This window comes from Passer domesticus, chromosome 7, assembly GCF_036417665.1.
Source record: "Passer domesticus isolate bPasDom1 chromosome 7, bPasDom1.hap1, whole genome shotgun sequence".
In the NCBI taxonomy this organism is placed as follows: Eukaryota; Metazoa; Chordata; class Aves; order Passeriformes; family Passeridae; genus Passer; species Passer domesticus.
The window spans coordinates 38279568-38296384 of record NC_087480.1 but is presented as its reverse complement, the minus strand read 5'-3'; the positions used below and the strand labels follow the sequence as shown (position 1 = coordinate 38296384).

General features: G+C 42.3%; 1 protein-coding gene across 4 annotated transcripts in view; it reads right to left on the bottom strand.

Annotated features, from left to right (window-relative positions):
* Window positions 1–16817, bottom strand: part of TPR (translocated promoter region, nuclear basket protein) — a 33355-nt gene that overhangs the window by 961 nt on the left and 15577 nt on the right. The window contains exons 25-50 of one of the 4 annotated variants that reach the window (XM_064427773.1): window positions 16046–16249; window positions 15770–15954; window positions 15437–15584; window positions 14961–15098; window positions 14211–14342; window positions 13821–13951; window positions 13255–13465; window positions 12957–13103; window positions 12392–12590; window positions 11565–11770; window positions 11007–11068; window positions 9922–10130; window positions 9346–9618; window positions 8426–8574; window positions 7522–7605; window positions 7007–7207; window positions 6535–6666; window positions 5922–6012; window positions 5294–5478; window positions 4332–4400; window positions 3634–3743; window positions 2893–2999; window positions 2135–2230; window positions 1838–1994; window positions 1076–1194; window positions 101–199 (exon numbers count right to left, since the gene is read on the bottom strand). In XM_064427773.1, coding sequence (XP_064283843.1) covers window positions 101–199; window positions 1076–1194; window positions 1838–1994; window positions 2135–2230; window positions 2893–2999; window positions 3634–3743; window positions 4332–4400; window positions 5294–5478; window positions 5922–6012; window positions 6535–6666; window positions 7007–7207; window positions 7522–7605; window positions 8426–8574; window positions 9346–9618; window positions 9922–10130; window positions 11007–11068; window positions 11565–11770; window positions 12392–12590; window positions 12957–13103; window positions 13255–13465; window positions 13821–13951; window positions 14211–14342; window positions 14961–15098; window positions 15437–15584; window positions 15770–15954; window positions 16046–16249 — 3844 coding nt within the window. The remainder of the gene's footprint in view (window positions 1–100; window positions 200–1075; window positions 1195–1837; window positions 1995–2134; window positions 2231–2892; window positions 3000–3633; window positions 3744–4331; window positions 4401–5293; window positions 5479–5921; window positions 6013–6534; window positions 6667–7006; window positions 7208–7521; window positions 7606–8425; window positions 8575–9345; window positions 9619–9921; window positions 10131–11006; window positions 11069–11564; window positions 11771–12391; window positions 12591–12956; window positions 13104–13254; window positions 13466–13820; window positions 13952–14210; window positions 14343–14960; window positions 15099–15436; window positions 15585–15769; window positions 15955–16045; window positions 16250–16817) is intronic. The other 3 variants (XM_064427775.1, XM_064427776.1, XM_064427774.1) reach the window with 3 other exon arrangements.

Sequence of the window (16817 nt, the reverse complement as noted above, 5' to 3'; positions counted from 1 at the left end):
TCTTAGGGTCACACACCAATCTCGAGGGCAGGCTGCTGTGTCACTCCCTCCCTGCCTGCCAGCACGGCCAGCCTGGCTGGGAGCAGCCAGGAGCACTTACCCCTCTGCCTGTTGAACTGCCGGCCACGCACGCCCGTCCTCAGCGTCGGGGGCTGCAGCCGGACACGGCGCAGGGACTTGGGCTGAGTGCTGCTCGTGTCTGTGGGAGAGGCAGTGCAGAAAGAAAGGGTGGCTGTGCCTGCCAGGTTCTCATCTTTACATGTTTTGGTATGTGTTATGCTTTCTTTACTTTAGAATGATGAAGGTGCCTCCTTCAATTTCATTGACCTCTTCTCTAACATAAATAAAAGCTTCAAAACAAGTCTGGGACTTCTTTTGCTCTCTGTACAAGAGGGTTAATTGATAACTCAACAGAGATTAACTTATTGTTGTTTGACAATTTAATTAAAAATATTTTAAAACTGACATCAAATATGCCAGTGGATAAATCACCAAAGTACCAGTAATGAACTCTATGAACTGTTACTCTTTTTTGGCCTACTCCAATTACTGCGGACCAAGGAAAAATGGTTTATCAAAGTACCAAAGAATCTATAGGCATCAAATTATGATCTTGCTCTAAGATAATCTGGGGAGACCTTGGAGCCCCTTCCAATGACTAAAGGGGCTCCAGGAGAGCTCGAGAGGGACTTGGGACAAGGGATGCAGTGACAGGACAAGGGGGAATGGCTTCCCACTGCCAGAGGGCAGGGTCAGATGGGACACTGGGAAGGAATTGTTCCCTGTGAGGGTGGGGAAGCCCTGGCACAGGGTGCCCAGAGCAGCTGTGGGTTCTTGGAAGTGTCCAAGGCCAGGCTGGACAAAGCTTGAAACAACCTGGTCTAGTGGAAAGTGTCCCTGTCCAAGGCAGGGATGGCACTGGATGGGCTTCAAGATCCATTCCACCATTCTATGAGTCTGTGATTCTAAGAGTTTTATCTTATTTTGTGTATCCTGGCTATCAGCCACGATGCTGGACAAAGGAATTCTCACTCTTAATGAAAAGGTACAAACTACTATTGTGATTAATCTGTACCTGCAGATGAACTGGAAGGAGGATCCTGACTAGTTGAAGGAAGATCTGACTCATCAGATGCTTGAACAGATTCTTCTTCTTGCTGGCTATCGATTTCTAGGCCTGCTTCTGAAGTAATGCTAGAAGGGAAGGTGGAGGAGGAGAACCATGTAAGTATATTTGCACAGCTTCAAAAAGGTCCAGAAAAAAACAACCCCTGTCTTGGAACACAAAGATTCAATGAAAATCAAAAATAAAATATAGCATAAAATGATAAACTGTCCCCTTTTAGATCTTAACTTCACCATACTACAAAATATAGCAATTATTATAAATATTATAAAACAAAAGACAAAATTATTTGTTTACAAAATTCACTAAGAACTGCTTATTCCAGCCCTGTGCTTCATCTTTTGTACATGCACTGTCTTAACTGGGTGACTTAATCATACATGTGTGCTTTGCATGAGCAGTGATTTTCTGTATTACGCAGGACTGCCTTAGTCTTTATTCTACAAACTGATCCTTCAACCTGTGCCTTTAACATCAGTATGACTACTGCAGAGTGCTCTGCATTCTTAAAAAATAGTAAATTTTTTTTGATGACTTTTATATTAACTTTGTTAAACCCCAAGGAGAAGATCAGCAGAAAATCATCAGCAGATCATTGGTTTTGGATGAAGAGTCAGATTGTCCTTCCCCACAGCACTACAAAGCGCTGTCTGAGCTGCCCATGGGTGACAACGGATGTGTCAGTGAACCAGAGCAGCAGTGGTGCTTTACCCTTCAGACTCTGCCTCTGCGAAGACCTCGTCGGCGTCGTCGCCGGCGCCGGGCTCGGTGGTGGTGGACAGGCTGCCGGTGGAGGTGGTGACCATGGGCACCGACTGCGATGCGTGCTCCGAGGCGTCGGCCGAGGCGCTCTCCGTGAACACCGTCACTGCGGGGCACAGACACCCTCAGGCCCTGCCCACAGAGCCCGTGACAGCACAGGCAGCTCGGGGACAGGCTGCCCAGTGCTCCTGAGGAACAGCAATGGGAATCATTCCCTGCTTCGCTCTGCAAATCTCTGCCACTTACCCGGTGCTGCCACTTGTAACGGTGTTGTGGGGACACTGCGACCCCCTGATTCCTCCTCGTGGGCAAGGAACAGTGGGGTTTCATACATCCCTAAACCTGCAACACAAAGTTCCAGTGACAATCCATCCCAATGAGTGGCTATAAAAAGGATTAACCCTCTGGCCACCTGATAAAATCCAGTCATTTGTATTTAAGCAGGTTTTTGTTATTTTGTTTTGATTTACTGCCAGAGCTGATCACGATTTATTGGAAGGTAAAACCTTGAAAATATTACTGCTTGTTTTTTAACTTTCATCATTGCATTATTTTGCTGTGAGCTTTTTTCAGAGAACAGCCTGTGTTCCATGCCAACAGGGATGCCAGGGAAAAGGACAGATTCAGACCAACAGCAAACACAACAGCCTGGCCATCTCTGAGCAGATAAGGATATAGCCCAAAGATTTCTTTGCATTGGATATTTTCCCCTAATGTTTCACTACAGGGTAGCTACAACCAATGGTAAAACTGAAGTTAAAAACTATTCCTTCAGTATTTAATTCAATTTCAAAATCCTAACATGACCATAAATGTAGCAGCTTGAAGATAACATCTTCTCAATTTCTGTTATTCTGTCCCTGCTGACAATTATTTAAGAGTTGCAGGTTTCCACACTTCCAACAATTTCCTGAAGCATTGTGTGAAGAATTGTGTTTTGTTGACTGAATTCTCTCTTCTTTACTCAAAGACCCACAGAAAAGAGAGCCCAGAACTGCTTTTACCTCCTTGTGATGCCAGCTGCCCAAGATCAGAGTGACTGGAGCTGGTTTGTGGCATATCTTCAGGGGGCCCAAATCTGAACCGAGGAACTCCAGCTACCTGGGGGGAACTGGAAAATACAGACTTCAGGAATTCTGCAACTTCCCCAAAGATCGGGGCAGGGGGGAGAACTTTCTGACCATGAGAACAAATCAAGCATGAGACAAAATGAGCTAATACTGACCATAAAAATCAGCTGAGCTACTGCTAAATAAACAGCAATTAGCTCTCAAATTATTAGGAATGCATTCAAAATCAGTATAACAGTCCTGAAGAGAAAATTCTTTACTTATCCATTCTATGAACTCTCACAATTTTAAATGGATTGCTGGACATGTCCAGAACATCCCAAAAGCAAAAATGGAGGTAACTTTTCCTACTTTCATTGGCAATACCAATGGGGAGGGAGGAAGAAAAAGGAAGGAAATTTGATAGAACTTTTTTGTTTTTTTAATCTCTTCTTAAATCACCAGGTTACAATACACTGGAGAATATTCACTTCCTAATTTGCTGATCAGTTATATGACACACAATTCAAACAATAATTACTTATCTGCACATGCAGTTATCTATCCTACCATGTTACTTCAATCACAAGTTCACTTAATTTAAATTTATTTTAATTTCACTGAAAAATAGAAAGAAATAGAATGAAGAATAGAGAAAAGCCTTTTTTTTTCCTTTTTCTTTTCACATCAACTTACTGAATGGCTTCTGCAAATCCATCTGTACGATGTGGAACTACAAGAGTTGGTGTGCTTGGAACTGTTCTGTCCTCATCATCAAAGAAGTGCTGCTGCTGGAAAAAAAGAGACTGATATGAGAGCCTACAATGTATTTCCAGTTTTTACCAGCTGAGTTAAAGGTTGATTTTTCCACATAGTCCAGCAAAACAAAAACAGATTTAGCTCTAACAAAATTTTTGTTTAATTTCAGACATCTAAAGCTGATGCCTTTGGTCTCACAGAAGGTACTTTACCCAGTCAGTCTCTTTTCTGTCACTGAACCGGCATTTGTTCTGCCAAATACAGCTGAATAAAAGGTTCAAAATTAGCTGATGGAGGCAGCATAAATTAGCCTTGTTCCTTTAGGATGAGGCTGAACTTAGTATTATCTTTTCCAGCAACACAGCCACTTTGACTGACTGTAAAAACAAGTAAATAAAATCACCTTAGACAAAACCAATTGAGCCTCTTTTGAAGCCTTTTGTTTCCTGGAAGTTTTCTAATCTTTGCCTCCATTAATACATGAATTAACAGGAGTAAGATATTTTCTGTAAGACTACAGAGACCATCCTACCCCTGAAGTCAGCAGCCAGGCTTCTTTAAAAACTAAAGTAACCTCAAGAGTTAGAAACGTTCCCTCAAAGCAGGGCATTAGTAGTAGATTCTGATACACTCACCATTCCACCTATCCCAGGGGTCAGCTGAAGCCCTCTCCCCACCGACTGTCTCCGAGTCATCTGGATTCTCTTTATGGGAAAGAAATGGGGGAAGTTGTGTGAATGTGATCCTGGAATTCTAACAACGTACAAGTGCTCATTCAGAGCCGAGGACAGCAGCTTAATGAGTAAGTATGGCAATCACCATGGAATCACAGAATATCCCGAGCTGGAAGGGACCCACAAGGATGACCAAGTCCAACCCCTGCATGCAGGACAGACCCAAGAAACCCAGGAAGAGCCTGAGAGCATTGTCCAATCACTCTTGGAGTGCTGGCAGCCTTGGTGCTCTGCCTATTCCCTGGAGAGCCTGGGCAGTGCCCCAGCACACTCTCTGGGGGACAATGTGTATATTCTGGGGAAGTGACAGTAATAATTTACTCAAGTCTCTACTGAATACAGAAAACTTGCTCACAGAAATATTGTGATTCCAAGCCTCAGTTAATGGTAAAGGATCATTTCAGTCAGGGTATTTTTGAAGAATTCCTGTTGTGATGTTTTAATTTACAAAATCAACAGGTCCTCAACAAAGTATAATCATGGGTCAGGCACTGACTGTGAAAGGTTTAACTTGGGCAAAGGAATGCTGCATTTTCCCATCTACACTGGAGCAACTCATAAAAGTCCTTCAAATCTGAGCTAAGAAAAGCTTTTTGAGTAGATATATCATCAGCCACTGACTGACAGAGTACTGGTATAATATAATAAGAATTCCAAGCTAAAAAGAGTAAGGCACTGGGGATGGATTTGTACATTCCCTGTCCAGCCATCATCTGCAGGACGACACCCACTCAACCCCTTTGCTCAGGTACATTTCTATCATGCCGAACAGCTGGCAACACCTTTCCTAATGGATTTTATTGATAAGAAATCATACAGCAATTTATTCCCAAGTCTTCTGAGGTGCTAGAGCTGGCTTATACCTGCACTGGGGGCCCCAGCTCCTGGGGAGGGGCGTGGATGGTGAGCCGTGGGGGCAGAGGGTGTGGTGGCCTCCTTGGGGACTGCGGGGGCCGCGGGCCCTGGCGCTCGGACGCCGATGATGGCTGCTGCTCCCTCAGGCTCTCGTGGGCAAACGTGGACTCTGCAGCACTCGTGCTCCCTTCTCCTACAACACAAATACACAGGGGGAAAACCCTAGGAACCAAGCTGGATACATGAAGGCAAATTTTCCAGTTCTGCCACGAATTAACTCATTTTTCCCTTGCAAGCCCAGTATTGTTATGTAAAAACCACTTGAAGAGGACTTGTGCCAGCTACAACTCCAGCAATAAAACAAAGCATTAATTATTCAGATGCTGATTTAGAGACAGATTAATCCACTGAGCCATTAAGTTTCCACAGCAACCGGAGCTTGCAGGATTTTCAAAAGAATTTAGAACAAATCCAGAAAAGATCATTTCAAAAGAATCCACACCACATGTTGAAATGGCCTTTAGTATTTCACTGATATTTTTACTTTTAAGTGCAGATTTCAACACATGGAAAAGAGCTTCTATGTTTTCCTCCCACTACATACACAGACTGTGAAGAAACATGGAATAACTATACCACTGTTTTGGGAATCTGCTGCCCTCTGGTTGCTTTCAGCTCCTCCCATGCTCTCTTCAGTCTCTGTTCCAGGATCTGTACCATCAGCACCCTGAAATCCCACATAAACAGAGCATGACTAAACAAATTATAGGTTGTAAAGATAATATAAGAGCAGTATAAAAGTATTCAGAAAGTAAAAAAAGTAAAATATACAACAATCTTAAAAGATTTCTCTAAGTATCTACAGCATTAGGTAAACATATTCAACTGTATGAGATTTCAGAAGTTTTCAGTACCTGTGCACATACAAACCTGAACAATGTAGCCACCATCACTGAATAACAACAGATAGTGAAATATCCAGCTCTTCAAAAGCCTCATCAGTTTTGCAACTACAGTATTTGCTGCTGGCTCCTGTAGTTTGTATTTTCATTCAGCCCTCTTAAACATTCCTAGTTGATTTTTTTTGTGAAAACACCACTTGTAAGAAATTACCATGACTCAGTATCATCCTTCAACTTTTGGGGATGAATTCATACCAGGATTTTCTCTTCCAAGCATTCACATTTGTGCATTACAGCACTGATTTGTTGAAATTTACCAGGCTACAAAAGAAAAGTACAAATCTCACCTCAGCATCATCTGCTTCATATCCATCATTGCCATCAGCACTACCAGTTCCTTCGTTGCTGTCATCACCTTCATCTCCCATCCCTGTGTCTTCATCATCATCCTCGTCCTCCTCTTCCTCATCATCATAATCCTGTGATGAGACAATAAAAGAGCCTTAGGGAAATGCAGAAAGGGGAGTGGAATAGGCTGGATGTGGTGCACAGATCAACACCCACCCAGACACTCCCTCTCTCCCTCTTCAACAGCACAAGGGTAGGAAGGAAGATGGAAGCGCCTGAGGGTTCAGATAAAGGAAGGTAAAAGAAAAATTCAAGGTGAATTAGCAGGTAGCTTTAAAACACTACAAGTTCAGGCAACATAAATACAGACCACTTACTCAGTCAAAAATATTTTGATTAAATTAATCCTGCCTGGCGAGTTTTACATCTGATGAAAGACAAAATCATAAAGGAATTCCATGATATACATACTTCCTGCTCCCCTTCATTTTCTTCATCATCATCATCTTCATCATCACTATCAATTACAATCACATCATCTCTCTTGGACTGGCCATCCTGAGATGAAGAAGTGTTTTGCTGGTCTGACTGAAGGGATCCCAGATCTATTGGGATGGACTGGGAAGTCTCCTCGCTGTCCTCCATGGCCGCGTACTCCCCCTGTGTCACACCCTGCCAAAGAGCAAAGGTAATCAGCAGAACAAACAAAACTCAATGCACCATAATCAACACCAAGGGAACCAGACTCTGATGCTTAGAGGACAGCTATTGCTGTTCCTTAAACTGACCAGAGGAGAGGACAAAACAGAATGTGACAGGTGACTGTCAGTGACTGAACAGTTCAAGTCTAAACTTTAAAACATTTTAAGTGGTTTCCATGGGAAACCTGCAGGATTCCATTTGAGATTTCACTTCTAAATGTACTGAGAGTTTTTGGGGCAGATGGCTATTTCTGCTGAAGATTTTTGCTCTTCAAATATGCTTACTTCTCCAATGGAGTCTTGTGAGTCTTGATTGTATGTTTGCGCCTCCACCTCTCCATCCGTGCTCTCTTCTGCTGTCACTTCCTCCTGGAAGAACAAATATTTTTCTCATTTAAAACATATAATTGGCATTAAACATGCTTGAGATTTTTTTTTTTTTTTTTTACTTCTCCAATAAAAATTACCTTTTACCACAAAGATTATGGGCAACATTTTCTCCTGCTTCCTTAGCAATGCTTTTATCAAAAATCTCACTTCCCTGCCTTGGAGAAATACAACTTCCCCAGCCCACTGGACTTCAGTATACCTCTATCTTTCCAGGACTAAAACCAAATCATGAAAGCTTCCCATTGTACCTCCAGCCTCCCAGATCCTTAAGTGGTAATGTTCTTACACAATCCTGCCCTTTTTCCCTTATGAACATCCCTCTGGCACAGGGTTAATAAAATATCATTGGCTTCCTTAACACTGTGAGGTTCTGTCTCATCAACTTTATCCTTTTTTCACAGCATACCCCAAATCCCTCACACCATATATCTTCTGTAGGCTTTTCCAGCAACTCATCTTTGCTTCCCATCTCCTAAATCCCTGTATTTTTGTCCAGAATTACTCTAGATAAAAACCTCCCAAACTCCACTGAAAGAAGTCTGAACTTCTTCCTCCTCAATCCTAGGATATGGCCCTCTCTCTTCCTCTCTAATCTTAACCTCTCTACAGGTTAAGATCTACATCATTCATTCTAACTGGTTTATCCTCTGCCTTTTTGGATACCCAAATATAATTGCTTCCTCCCCAACAGATTAGAAAGTCAATTAAGAATTCACTGATTTGCTCTAAAGTAACACATTTTTTCTTCCCATTCAAATCCTACAAAGATTAAGTAATAGTACTTTATGTTTGTGCAAACCTCAGGCCCAACTCTCTGCATGATTCTCAGTTTCTTTGAAGTAGGTGCATCCACTGTTTCCTCAGAGATCTGGTCTGAATTCTCCACAGTGTTGTCCTCCTCTTCCTCTCGGGAGCGTTTAGACAGTGAGGAGCTGGGGGTAGCTGAAACTGCAAAGACCTCTCAGTTATTTTCAGAACAACACATGTACAAACCAGAAATCAAAAGCTTTGCTATTTTCCTCTGAAGATCACCTCCATTTTGGCATGAATGACAAACAATCAGAATTGCACCGAGCTGCTTCCTAGGCCAGGAAAACATCAACCCCGTTATTTACAAGTTTGAAGCTCTCAGGCCTTTATTCACAACTTAACTGACCCTAAGTATAAGCCCCAGGGTACAACTCAAATATTCCTTCCAACATCTTTGCTTTGGATAAGTACACCCAAAATTTTTAAGAGAGTATCAGCTGGAAAAAGAGAACCCCAGCAGTCTGCAGAAATGTTCTTTTGGGGGAACAAATGTTCTGTTTGCACTGTGTAGGACAAACAGATGTGCAAGAGTGTATTACAGTGAATAGCTTTAGAGTACTTCCTATATTTTAAATTCAAGGTTAAGTAGCTTACTCATGGCTCCTAAAATTAACCTTGCTCATAGTGCCATGGAAACAGAGCCAGCAAGGTTTAATGTATTAAACTCCAAAGCTGCTCTGAAAAAGACAAACACAGTTTTATTTTCTTTTTACTTTAAGGAATGCAGTGCCAACAGCACTTCAGAGGCACCATTTCTGACAGCTCAAGAAGGAAGCCTAACTTCAGAAGCTCTTAAAATGTACAGTAAACTAAGGGAGGTGAAAAAGACCTAAACTGATGTGAGGCCTGGTTGGCCAAGGGTCCTACAAGGGACTATAGAGCAAGGCAGGCCTACAAAATGACACCAACCTGTGCCAAACACGGCTGTGGAGGTGGAGGGCCTCTCTATCTGGGAGCTCTGCACCACCTCCACGATGGCAGGGGCTGGCTCCTGAGCTGCAGGCTCGATCTGAGCGTGGCTTTGCTGGGTGGGCTGCACGAAGGCAGTGGCCTGTGTCTGCTGCTGCACAGTCAGGATGGGCTGGGGCAGGGATGTCTGCACGTTGGGGCTGGTGGAGCGCACAGAGCCACTGGCACTCCCGAACACTGGCACGTGCTCCACGGGTCCTTCCGACTGCATGGCTGGAAGGAAAACAGCAGCACAGTCAGGATCCTCATTCATCCAGCACAGCTCACCTTCTCCCTCTCAGGATGCCCTGAACAAGCACATTCAGTGTTCTGCAGATGAATTCAGGTTATGCACATCTCCAGCTGCAAACCATGAACTTTGCTGCAAGCAGAATGGTCATGGAAGTGTGACACTGCAAGAGTTGCAGGGACAGTGACACTGTCTGTGGCCCTTCCAAACTGACTGCCACCAACATTTCAAGGCAAAGGCAGCACTTCTGAGTAGTGAGGATCCTTAAACTACAGTAAAAAGCTCACCTTCCTGAGTCTCCACCTGTGTTGTTGGCATAACTGTGGCTGTGGGGGTAGTGGTGGGATTGGTGACTGTGGCAGGAGTCACCATGGGACGGATGCTGGCTCTTGGAGTAGACTTGTTCCCAGCCATTGCAGCAGCAGTCACTTTACTGGGAGTTGACACAACAGGAGTTGGTTTAATGTTTGCTGTTGGGGGATCTGAAGTGCTGGCACTGAAAAAGAGGAGATTGGTTTCATCATGGTACAGAAAGCAGACTTTAAAAATAACAAACAAGTATATTTTCATAGCCAGAAACACCGTTTTTTAAAAGCTTTTAAATTTAAAAGCCTGACAACAGCCTAAGGAATTGTCTTCAAAACTTTTTATAGTTGAAGAAGTGAAACACACTATGCCATCAATAGCATTTTGTCCATCTTGGGGAATTGACAGGTTTCTTCCAAGGTAATCAAGTGGGAATCTAGTAACTGATCAAAATGTTTATACTGTTGGCTGTGCTGGGACTTTATTACAGTGAGTAACATGTCTTACATCAAAACTGATTCACTCAATACAGAGTGACATCATGTCTTGGCTGAGACAAATTTTAAGAGACATTTTTGAAAGTCTTGCTGTCTAAAGGATGCATTTCATAATAACTGAGAGGGAGTTTGTTATCCCAGCTCAGTAGTGCAGCAATATTTCCCATTTCAGAGCTTAGGCAAATAACTATTTTGTCTGTCATTAGAGTTATCATTCAGTTCATTTCTTATTATTGCACAAGGAAGATCCTTCCCAAAACCAAAAAGGTTAAAACCAACAATCAAAATTACACAATTTTAAAAACTTGAAGGCTGAAAACATTTTTAAAAAACCTTCCATGTTTCCCAGATACCATGTTCCTGGTGGTTAATATGACATCTTTCAGCTTAAAAGCCTATTGATTAGACATAGCTGAGAAAACAGGACAAATGCATTATGTCAGTCAGCATCTTCACAGTTGTTTCAGAAAAATTATGAAAAGCCAGTGGTTTGCTAAAAAGAAGAGCAACTACATAATGATAAACCCAAGAAATATCAATAACAAACTTTGCAAACCCCTTGAACTCACATTCCTCTTTCACCTGAAGCTGGAGTAGACTTGAGAGAGATTTGCCTCTGCTGTTCTGGGACCTATTAGGTAAAAACCAGAAATATCATGTCAGGTACATGTGAAACAGAGCAAGCAACATGGAAAACACTTGAGCACTTTGCTAACAAGTCTGTGAAATAAATGCTTGTTGGGTATTTACTTGGGCAGACACTGTAATTATTCCCTGAACCAAATCATACCAGCCATACCTAGGCTGGAAAACAATTTGGTAACTGCTCAGTTATTTTCTGAAGCTTTGAGACATGAATCCATTATACTGAATGCACGAGTAAAATACAGAAACAGAGGGCATAGCATGAACAGCTCCTTGGCTGATTCACAGTGAACGGCAGAACTGCCTGTTTGTTTGTGCTGAGAATTCTGATTAGGGCACGACACGTAAATTAAGTTCTGAAACCTTACTGAGGCCAATCTGGATTTCCAAGAGCAGGGCATGGTGGCACACCCGAGTCCAGGCTGGGCAGGGGTGGCCTGCCTGCTGTCCCAGGGCTGCCTGGCAGGGTGTACATGCTGTACCTTGTTTGTGGACTCTGGGGGCTCATCCCTCTGCTCGTGGTGCCGCTCCTGCTGCTCGCGGAGCTCCCTCTCCAGGCGGCAGATCCGCCCCTCGTACTGGGACTTCAGGGCGCTCATCCGCACCTCCAGCTCTGTCTTCTGCTCCTCCAGGGAGCTGCTCTTCTGCTTCCACTCCTCATTTTCCTTTGTCAGCTGCTCTTTTGTACCTGGTGGAAGGAGAAAAGGCCCAGCCTTGCTGAATCCGCACACTGAACACATGGGTGTTTTATCAATTCTGAAATCCTAAAAATGTTAAGCTACAAAAGGAGATCTGGGAGGCAATATAGACAGTTCCCTTCTTAATTGCAATTAAATAAAAAGAAACTAAAGATAGGAAAATATGTAATAAATATAGGTAAATAAAAACGTAAAGAAGCAGTCCCAAAAGAACAAGATGTTTTCAGCAAGCTCTTACACCATCACTCCCCTCAGTGACATTTAAAAACAGAGGAGACAATGTGTTTTGCAACTCTATATTTAGGGGAGAATTATCCAAATTGTTAGTAGAGCCAATCCGCTCTAATCAACAGAAGGATCAAAAAGAATATAATGTTGGCTGGCCAAAAGTAAATAAAACTTTTCCATGTCCAGTGTGCAACTACTTATGCACTTATATCATCCCCTGGAGGAATTAAATTTTAAACGTGAGAACAATCCTTGCAGCATTTAGTCTAGAAAACACTTTTCAGTAAAATATGAAGCAGGCCTTATTCAAGCATCCTGTCTAAAGGTTTTTCTATAGAAACAATCAAAAATCTCTGAGGACAGAAAAAAAAGCATTACAATACCAGCTAACTGTGCAATTTTCTGCTTGGCTGCAAGCAAGGTCTTCCTCGTTTTCTCCTCCTTCTCTGTGATCTGTTGCCTGAGCTGTTCTTCCTGTGTAGTCTTCTCTTGTAGATCTTGATGGAAACGGGCCAGTTCTGCCTGTAGCTGCATTATCTGCTCCTGGAGATTTCTAACTTCAGTTTCCTTTTCTGTTATTGTCTAGGGAGGGAGAAAGATTGCACTTGTTGGCCACAACCAACTTCTTTGGCAAATATAGGGACCAAGTTCCAAGGAGCTGGTATTAGCTGGCCACTGCATTAAGGTTAAAAGGCTTCTTATCAACAAAAGGAGCTCAGTCCTCTCTGAATGCAAGAGCTGGAGAGCAGCAGTCTCTTTCCCATTTATTCCAGGAAATGATATGAGACACACTAAGACTTAAGATTCCTCTTTCCCAAGAAAGTAGAGGCACAATTGGTAACTCCCCATATTTCTGTGATACACATGAAAACACCCTCCCATTCTTCACTGTTACACACTTAGGACTGCAGTGGAGAACAGTACTCCAAAATTACTCACTGTTCTTACCTTTTGTAAGCTTTCAACCTGAGTCTCCAAATTCTTTGTCTTCACTTCAGCTTGACTGAGAGTGTCTTTTAGCTCTTGTACTTCCTGGGCAGAAACTTGGTCTTCCTGTGATTCTGCCAAAGGCAGAGTTGACGATTCAGCAACCATCTGAAAGGCATCAAGGGGTACAAGGCTGAAGGGTCTATTGATCACAATGTCATTACATTCACAAGATGCTTTTGTGTGCCAAGTGATTGGTTTAAAAGTTCTGGGCAAACCCCACGAACTCTAAGGAATGCTCCATTTCAGTTCTACCTACCTTATCATGCTGTGCTTTCAGCTCCTCATACTGGGTCTTGTACCTGCGACCGATTTTCTTGACCTGTGTTATAGTTTTCACTTTTTCCTGTATGTCAGCCACTTTAGCATCCAGTTCTTTCTGCAAAGTGTCCTTTTCTGTTCTTATTTTAGTTACTTCATCCTTCAGGCTCTGAACAAGATTCTGGCTTGTAGTCAAGGATGCATTAGTTCTAAATGACAAGAGATCAGAGGGAGATGTAAATGAGATGCTTGAAAACATGTATACGTTTCAATATCCCTTATTTATGTAAAATCACAGGCATTATCTGTAGTGGATTATATTTTCCAGGTTTTTGCAATACAGAATAGAAATTATTCTACAATATATTGTTTTGGAATAATTTCAGCTAATAGCTTACAAAACAACTCTCACTTCACCTTACCTGCTTGTTATCAAGCTACAGAAAGAATACTAAAAGTTTTACAGTTACACAGAGACACTTAAGAAATTACACTTCCAGATGCAAAATATTCTAATTATAGCTGTTTTGCACCAAACTTTTTACAAATTTACCATTACCATACCTGGCAACTTCTGCTTTAAGCCTGCCTGTTTCTTCACTCATCTGTTGGACACGCTTGGCATTTGCCTCCTTCTCAGAGAGCAGCTTCCGATACTCTTCAAGATCAGTGTCCTTCTGCTGGCTTAGTAAGTGCTGAAAGGGGAAGAAAACAGAAGCATTTTTGGAAAATAATTACACAGTTATAGCCAGAAAATCTCTTTGAATTAGAGCCATTGCTTTTGCATTTTGATAAGGAATAGCCACCTTTGAAGCTGTGTGAACAACGCTTCATAATTCAAACATATTTCTTAGTATTTTTTTCTTTGTAGGAAAATGTAGCACTTTTTTTAGTTGTTTGACTGGTGGCCCTTTTTTTCCACATCATGTTCTTTGAAAGAAGGAATATCCCCACCTGAGTCCGGGCTTTCCAGCGTTTAACATCCTCTTCCAAGAGCTTCTTCTCTGCCTGCAGCATCCCACTCTTCTCACTGAGCTCAGCATTCGACTCTTGCAGGGGCAGGATGTCTGCCTCGAGCTTGCGTACCTGAGAAAGCACAGTAAGGGGTTACACTCTGCATCTCAGGGGACTGAAGGAATCCCTCAGGAGAAAGTCATGACAGAGCTTCCTTCCTAACTCTCTGCCTTCCAGTGGCCAGTTGGAGGAAGAGAAAAGGACAAAGACAATAGCAGAGGATGATCCTACAGAGAAAAAAATATTGGTGTGACTTCCCAATCTTAGATGCTCAGTCCATACTTTGGTATAGGAGAGATTATTAATGTTAAAATCCAATGCATTAGCTACCATTAAAACAAGCAGTATCTCCCTTTTAAACTCTTAATAAAGCTGTGGTCTGTTTTATATGCATTCTTGTGCCATTTTTAATGTAATTGCTGATAATATCATTGCTCTTGGTATACCTCTAGCCAAGGATAAACACTGACTTTCAGGTTCATCTAAATGGAGCTGAACTTCAAGCTTTCCAATAATGTAGATGGACCAAAGTCTTTTAAAATGGGAAATGGAAAGTTTCCTCATTAGTGTATGACTTCAAGGAATAATTATAATGTAAATCACATTTTTACTGTAATTAGCAATGGTATATCCTGACATTTAACTCATACACTGAATATCTGAAAGACTTATGTGAAGCTCAGTACTAACCTTTGCTTGTATCTGCTGCAGCTCTTGCTCCAGCCTCTCCTTCTCTTCCCTTAACATCTTGTTGGTTTCTATAAGTATGTTCATGGTCTCAGTTTTCTTCATTAGTTCTTCATGCTGTGCAATGGTTTTTGCTGTTACCTGTGGAAAGAGTCAACTCAAACATTTGTTTTGCTTGCACATGCACATATACTCCACCTGGATCTGGTATAACACCACCTTGGAAAGCTATCATGGCATTCATTATTTTACATCTACATTCAAGACATGAGGAAGCAGGAGATGGGGAAAAAAAATTACGAGATCTTTGGAATTGCCACACTCTCTCACAAGACTCAGAACAAGATACTCCATTTGGTTATAAGCAATCCCAAATAAAAAAACCCCCCAAATTCTTTCAAAAATTCTTTTTTGGGCACAGGCAGCCCCAGAACAGCCCTGTGCTCATTGAAATCACAAGCATTAACCCCCAGCCATACCTGCACCTTCTCCCTCTCAGCGTTGAGGCTGTCCTGCAGCTCCTGGAGCTCCCTCTCCAGGTGCTCCACTCTCTGGCGGTAGCGCAGGCTCTCTACCTGCGCCACCTCGAACCTCGTCTCTGCAATCTCCTTCTCCCGACGGATAAACCTGCAGGGAGGAGTTCAACACCACATCACACCAGGAAAATGTTCTCAGGTAGTACAACCACCTCCCATCAGCAAAAAAGCACTTGAATTTTTAACATTATCCTTCAATTTTAAAGTAATACAGAATTATTTAAGTTTGAATCTAATTTATAACCCCCAGGAGATGGAACCCAGAGCTAAGGTTACCTAAGAATTTCCAAGATTTGTTCCTGGGATTTGCCTTCCTCACTTAGAGAAACATTTGCTGCAGTTGGGATGACTTCTTTCATGGAAGTCACCATCTTATTGCTCATGCTCTCCAGCTGCTCATGTAATAATCGATTTTGTTTCTCCAGATCCTCACAGCGGGATGCAAGTTTTGAAGCTTCATCCTAAAACAAAACCATTCACTGACCGTGATTTCTGTGGCTGAACTTCTGTTAACTGAAAAAACCCACTGAAACTTTATAAAGCCCATCACACCTTGATCATTCTCTCTCTCTCTTCCCAGGAGGCTTTGGATTCCAAGAGCTCAGACTCTGCTTTCTGAGCAGCCTCCTCCAGCTGCTGCCTCACCGCTGCGTTCTTGGCGACTTGCTCTTTGATGGCCTGCAGTGCCTCCACATCAGCAGCATGAAGCATCAACTCCCGCTCATATTTGTTCTGAGCTTCAGAAGCCATCATTGCCTGCACAAAACCACAACAAATGAACTCTACTACCCTTATTTTGTGTGTTTGATGTGTATAAAGAAACAAAAGCAAGTGACCACAAAGCGAGACGAAAACCACTGCCCAAAATCCCTGCTATTCTCAAGCACAGGAAACATGGAAATGCCCATCTACTACATTTGGGGCTGGATTAAACCGCCAAAAGTTTTTTGATATCCCAGCAATTAGTGCTGCTGGAATTCCCATCTGCAGAAAAGTAAATTCCCTTTAAAAAACAATTGGTAACAAGACAATCTTATCAGCTCCTGCTAAATATCACACTGCCCTACAGTCATAAAAGATTATAATTATCTTTTGGGTTAGAAAAATACTTTCACCATTGTCATGTTGGGAGCATTTTCAGCCCCCTCCTCAGGGCATGAAGGTAGCAATTCATTAAAACCAGTTAATTACATTCCCAAGCCAATCTTTTTACATAATGAAACAGACCTTAGAAACAGAAATCTATTGCATTCAATAAGCAGCTGCTCCCAAAATAGAGACTGTGCTCCCCCAGCACTTTTTCTGCCTCCAGCAGTCCCTGAGT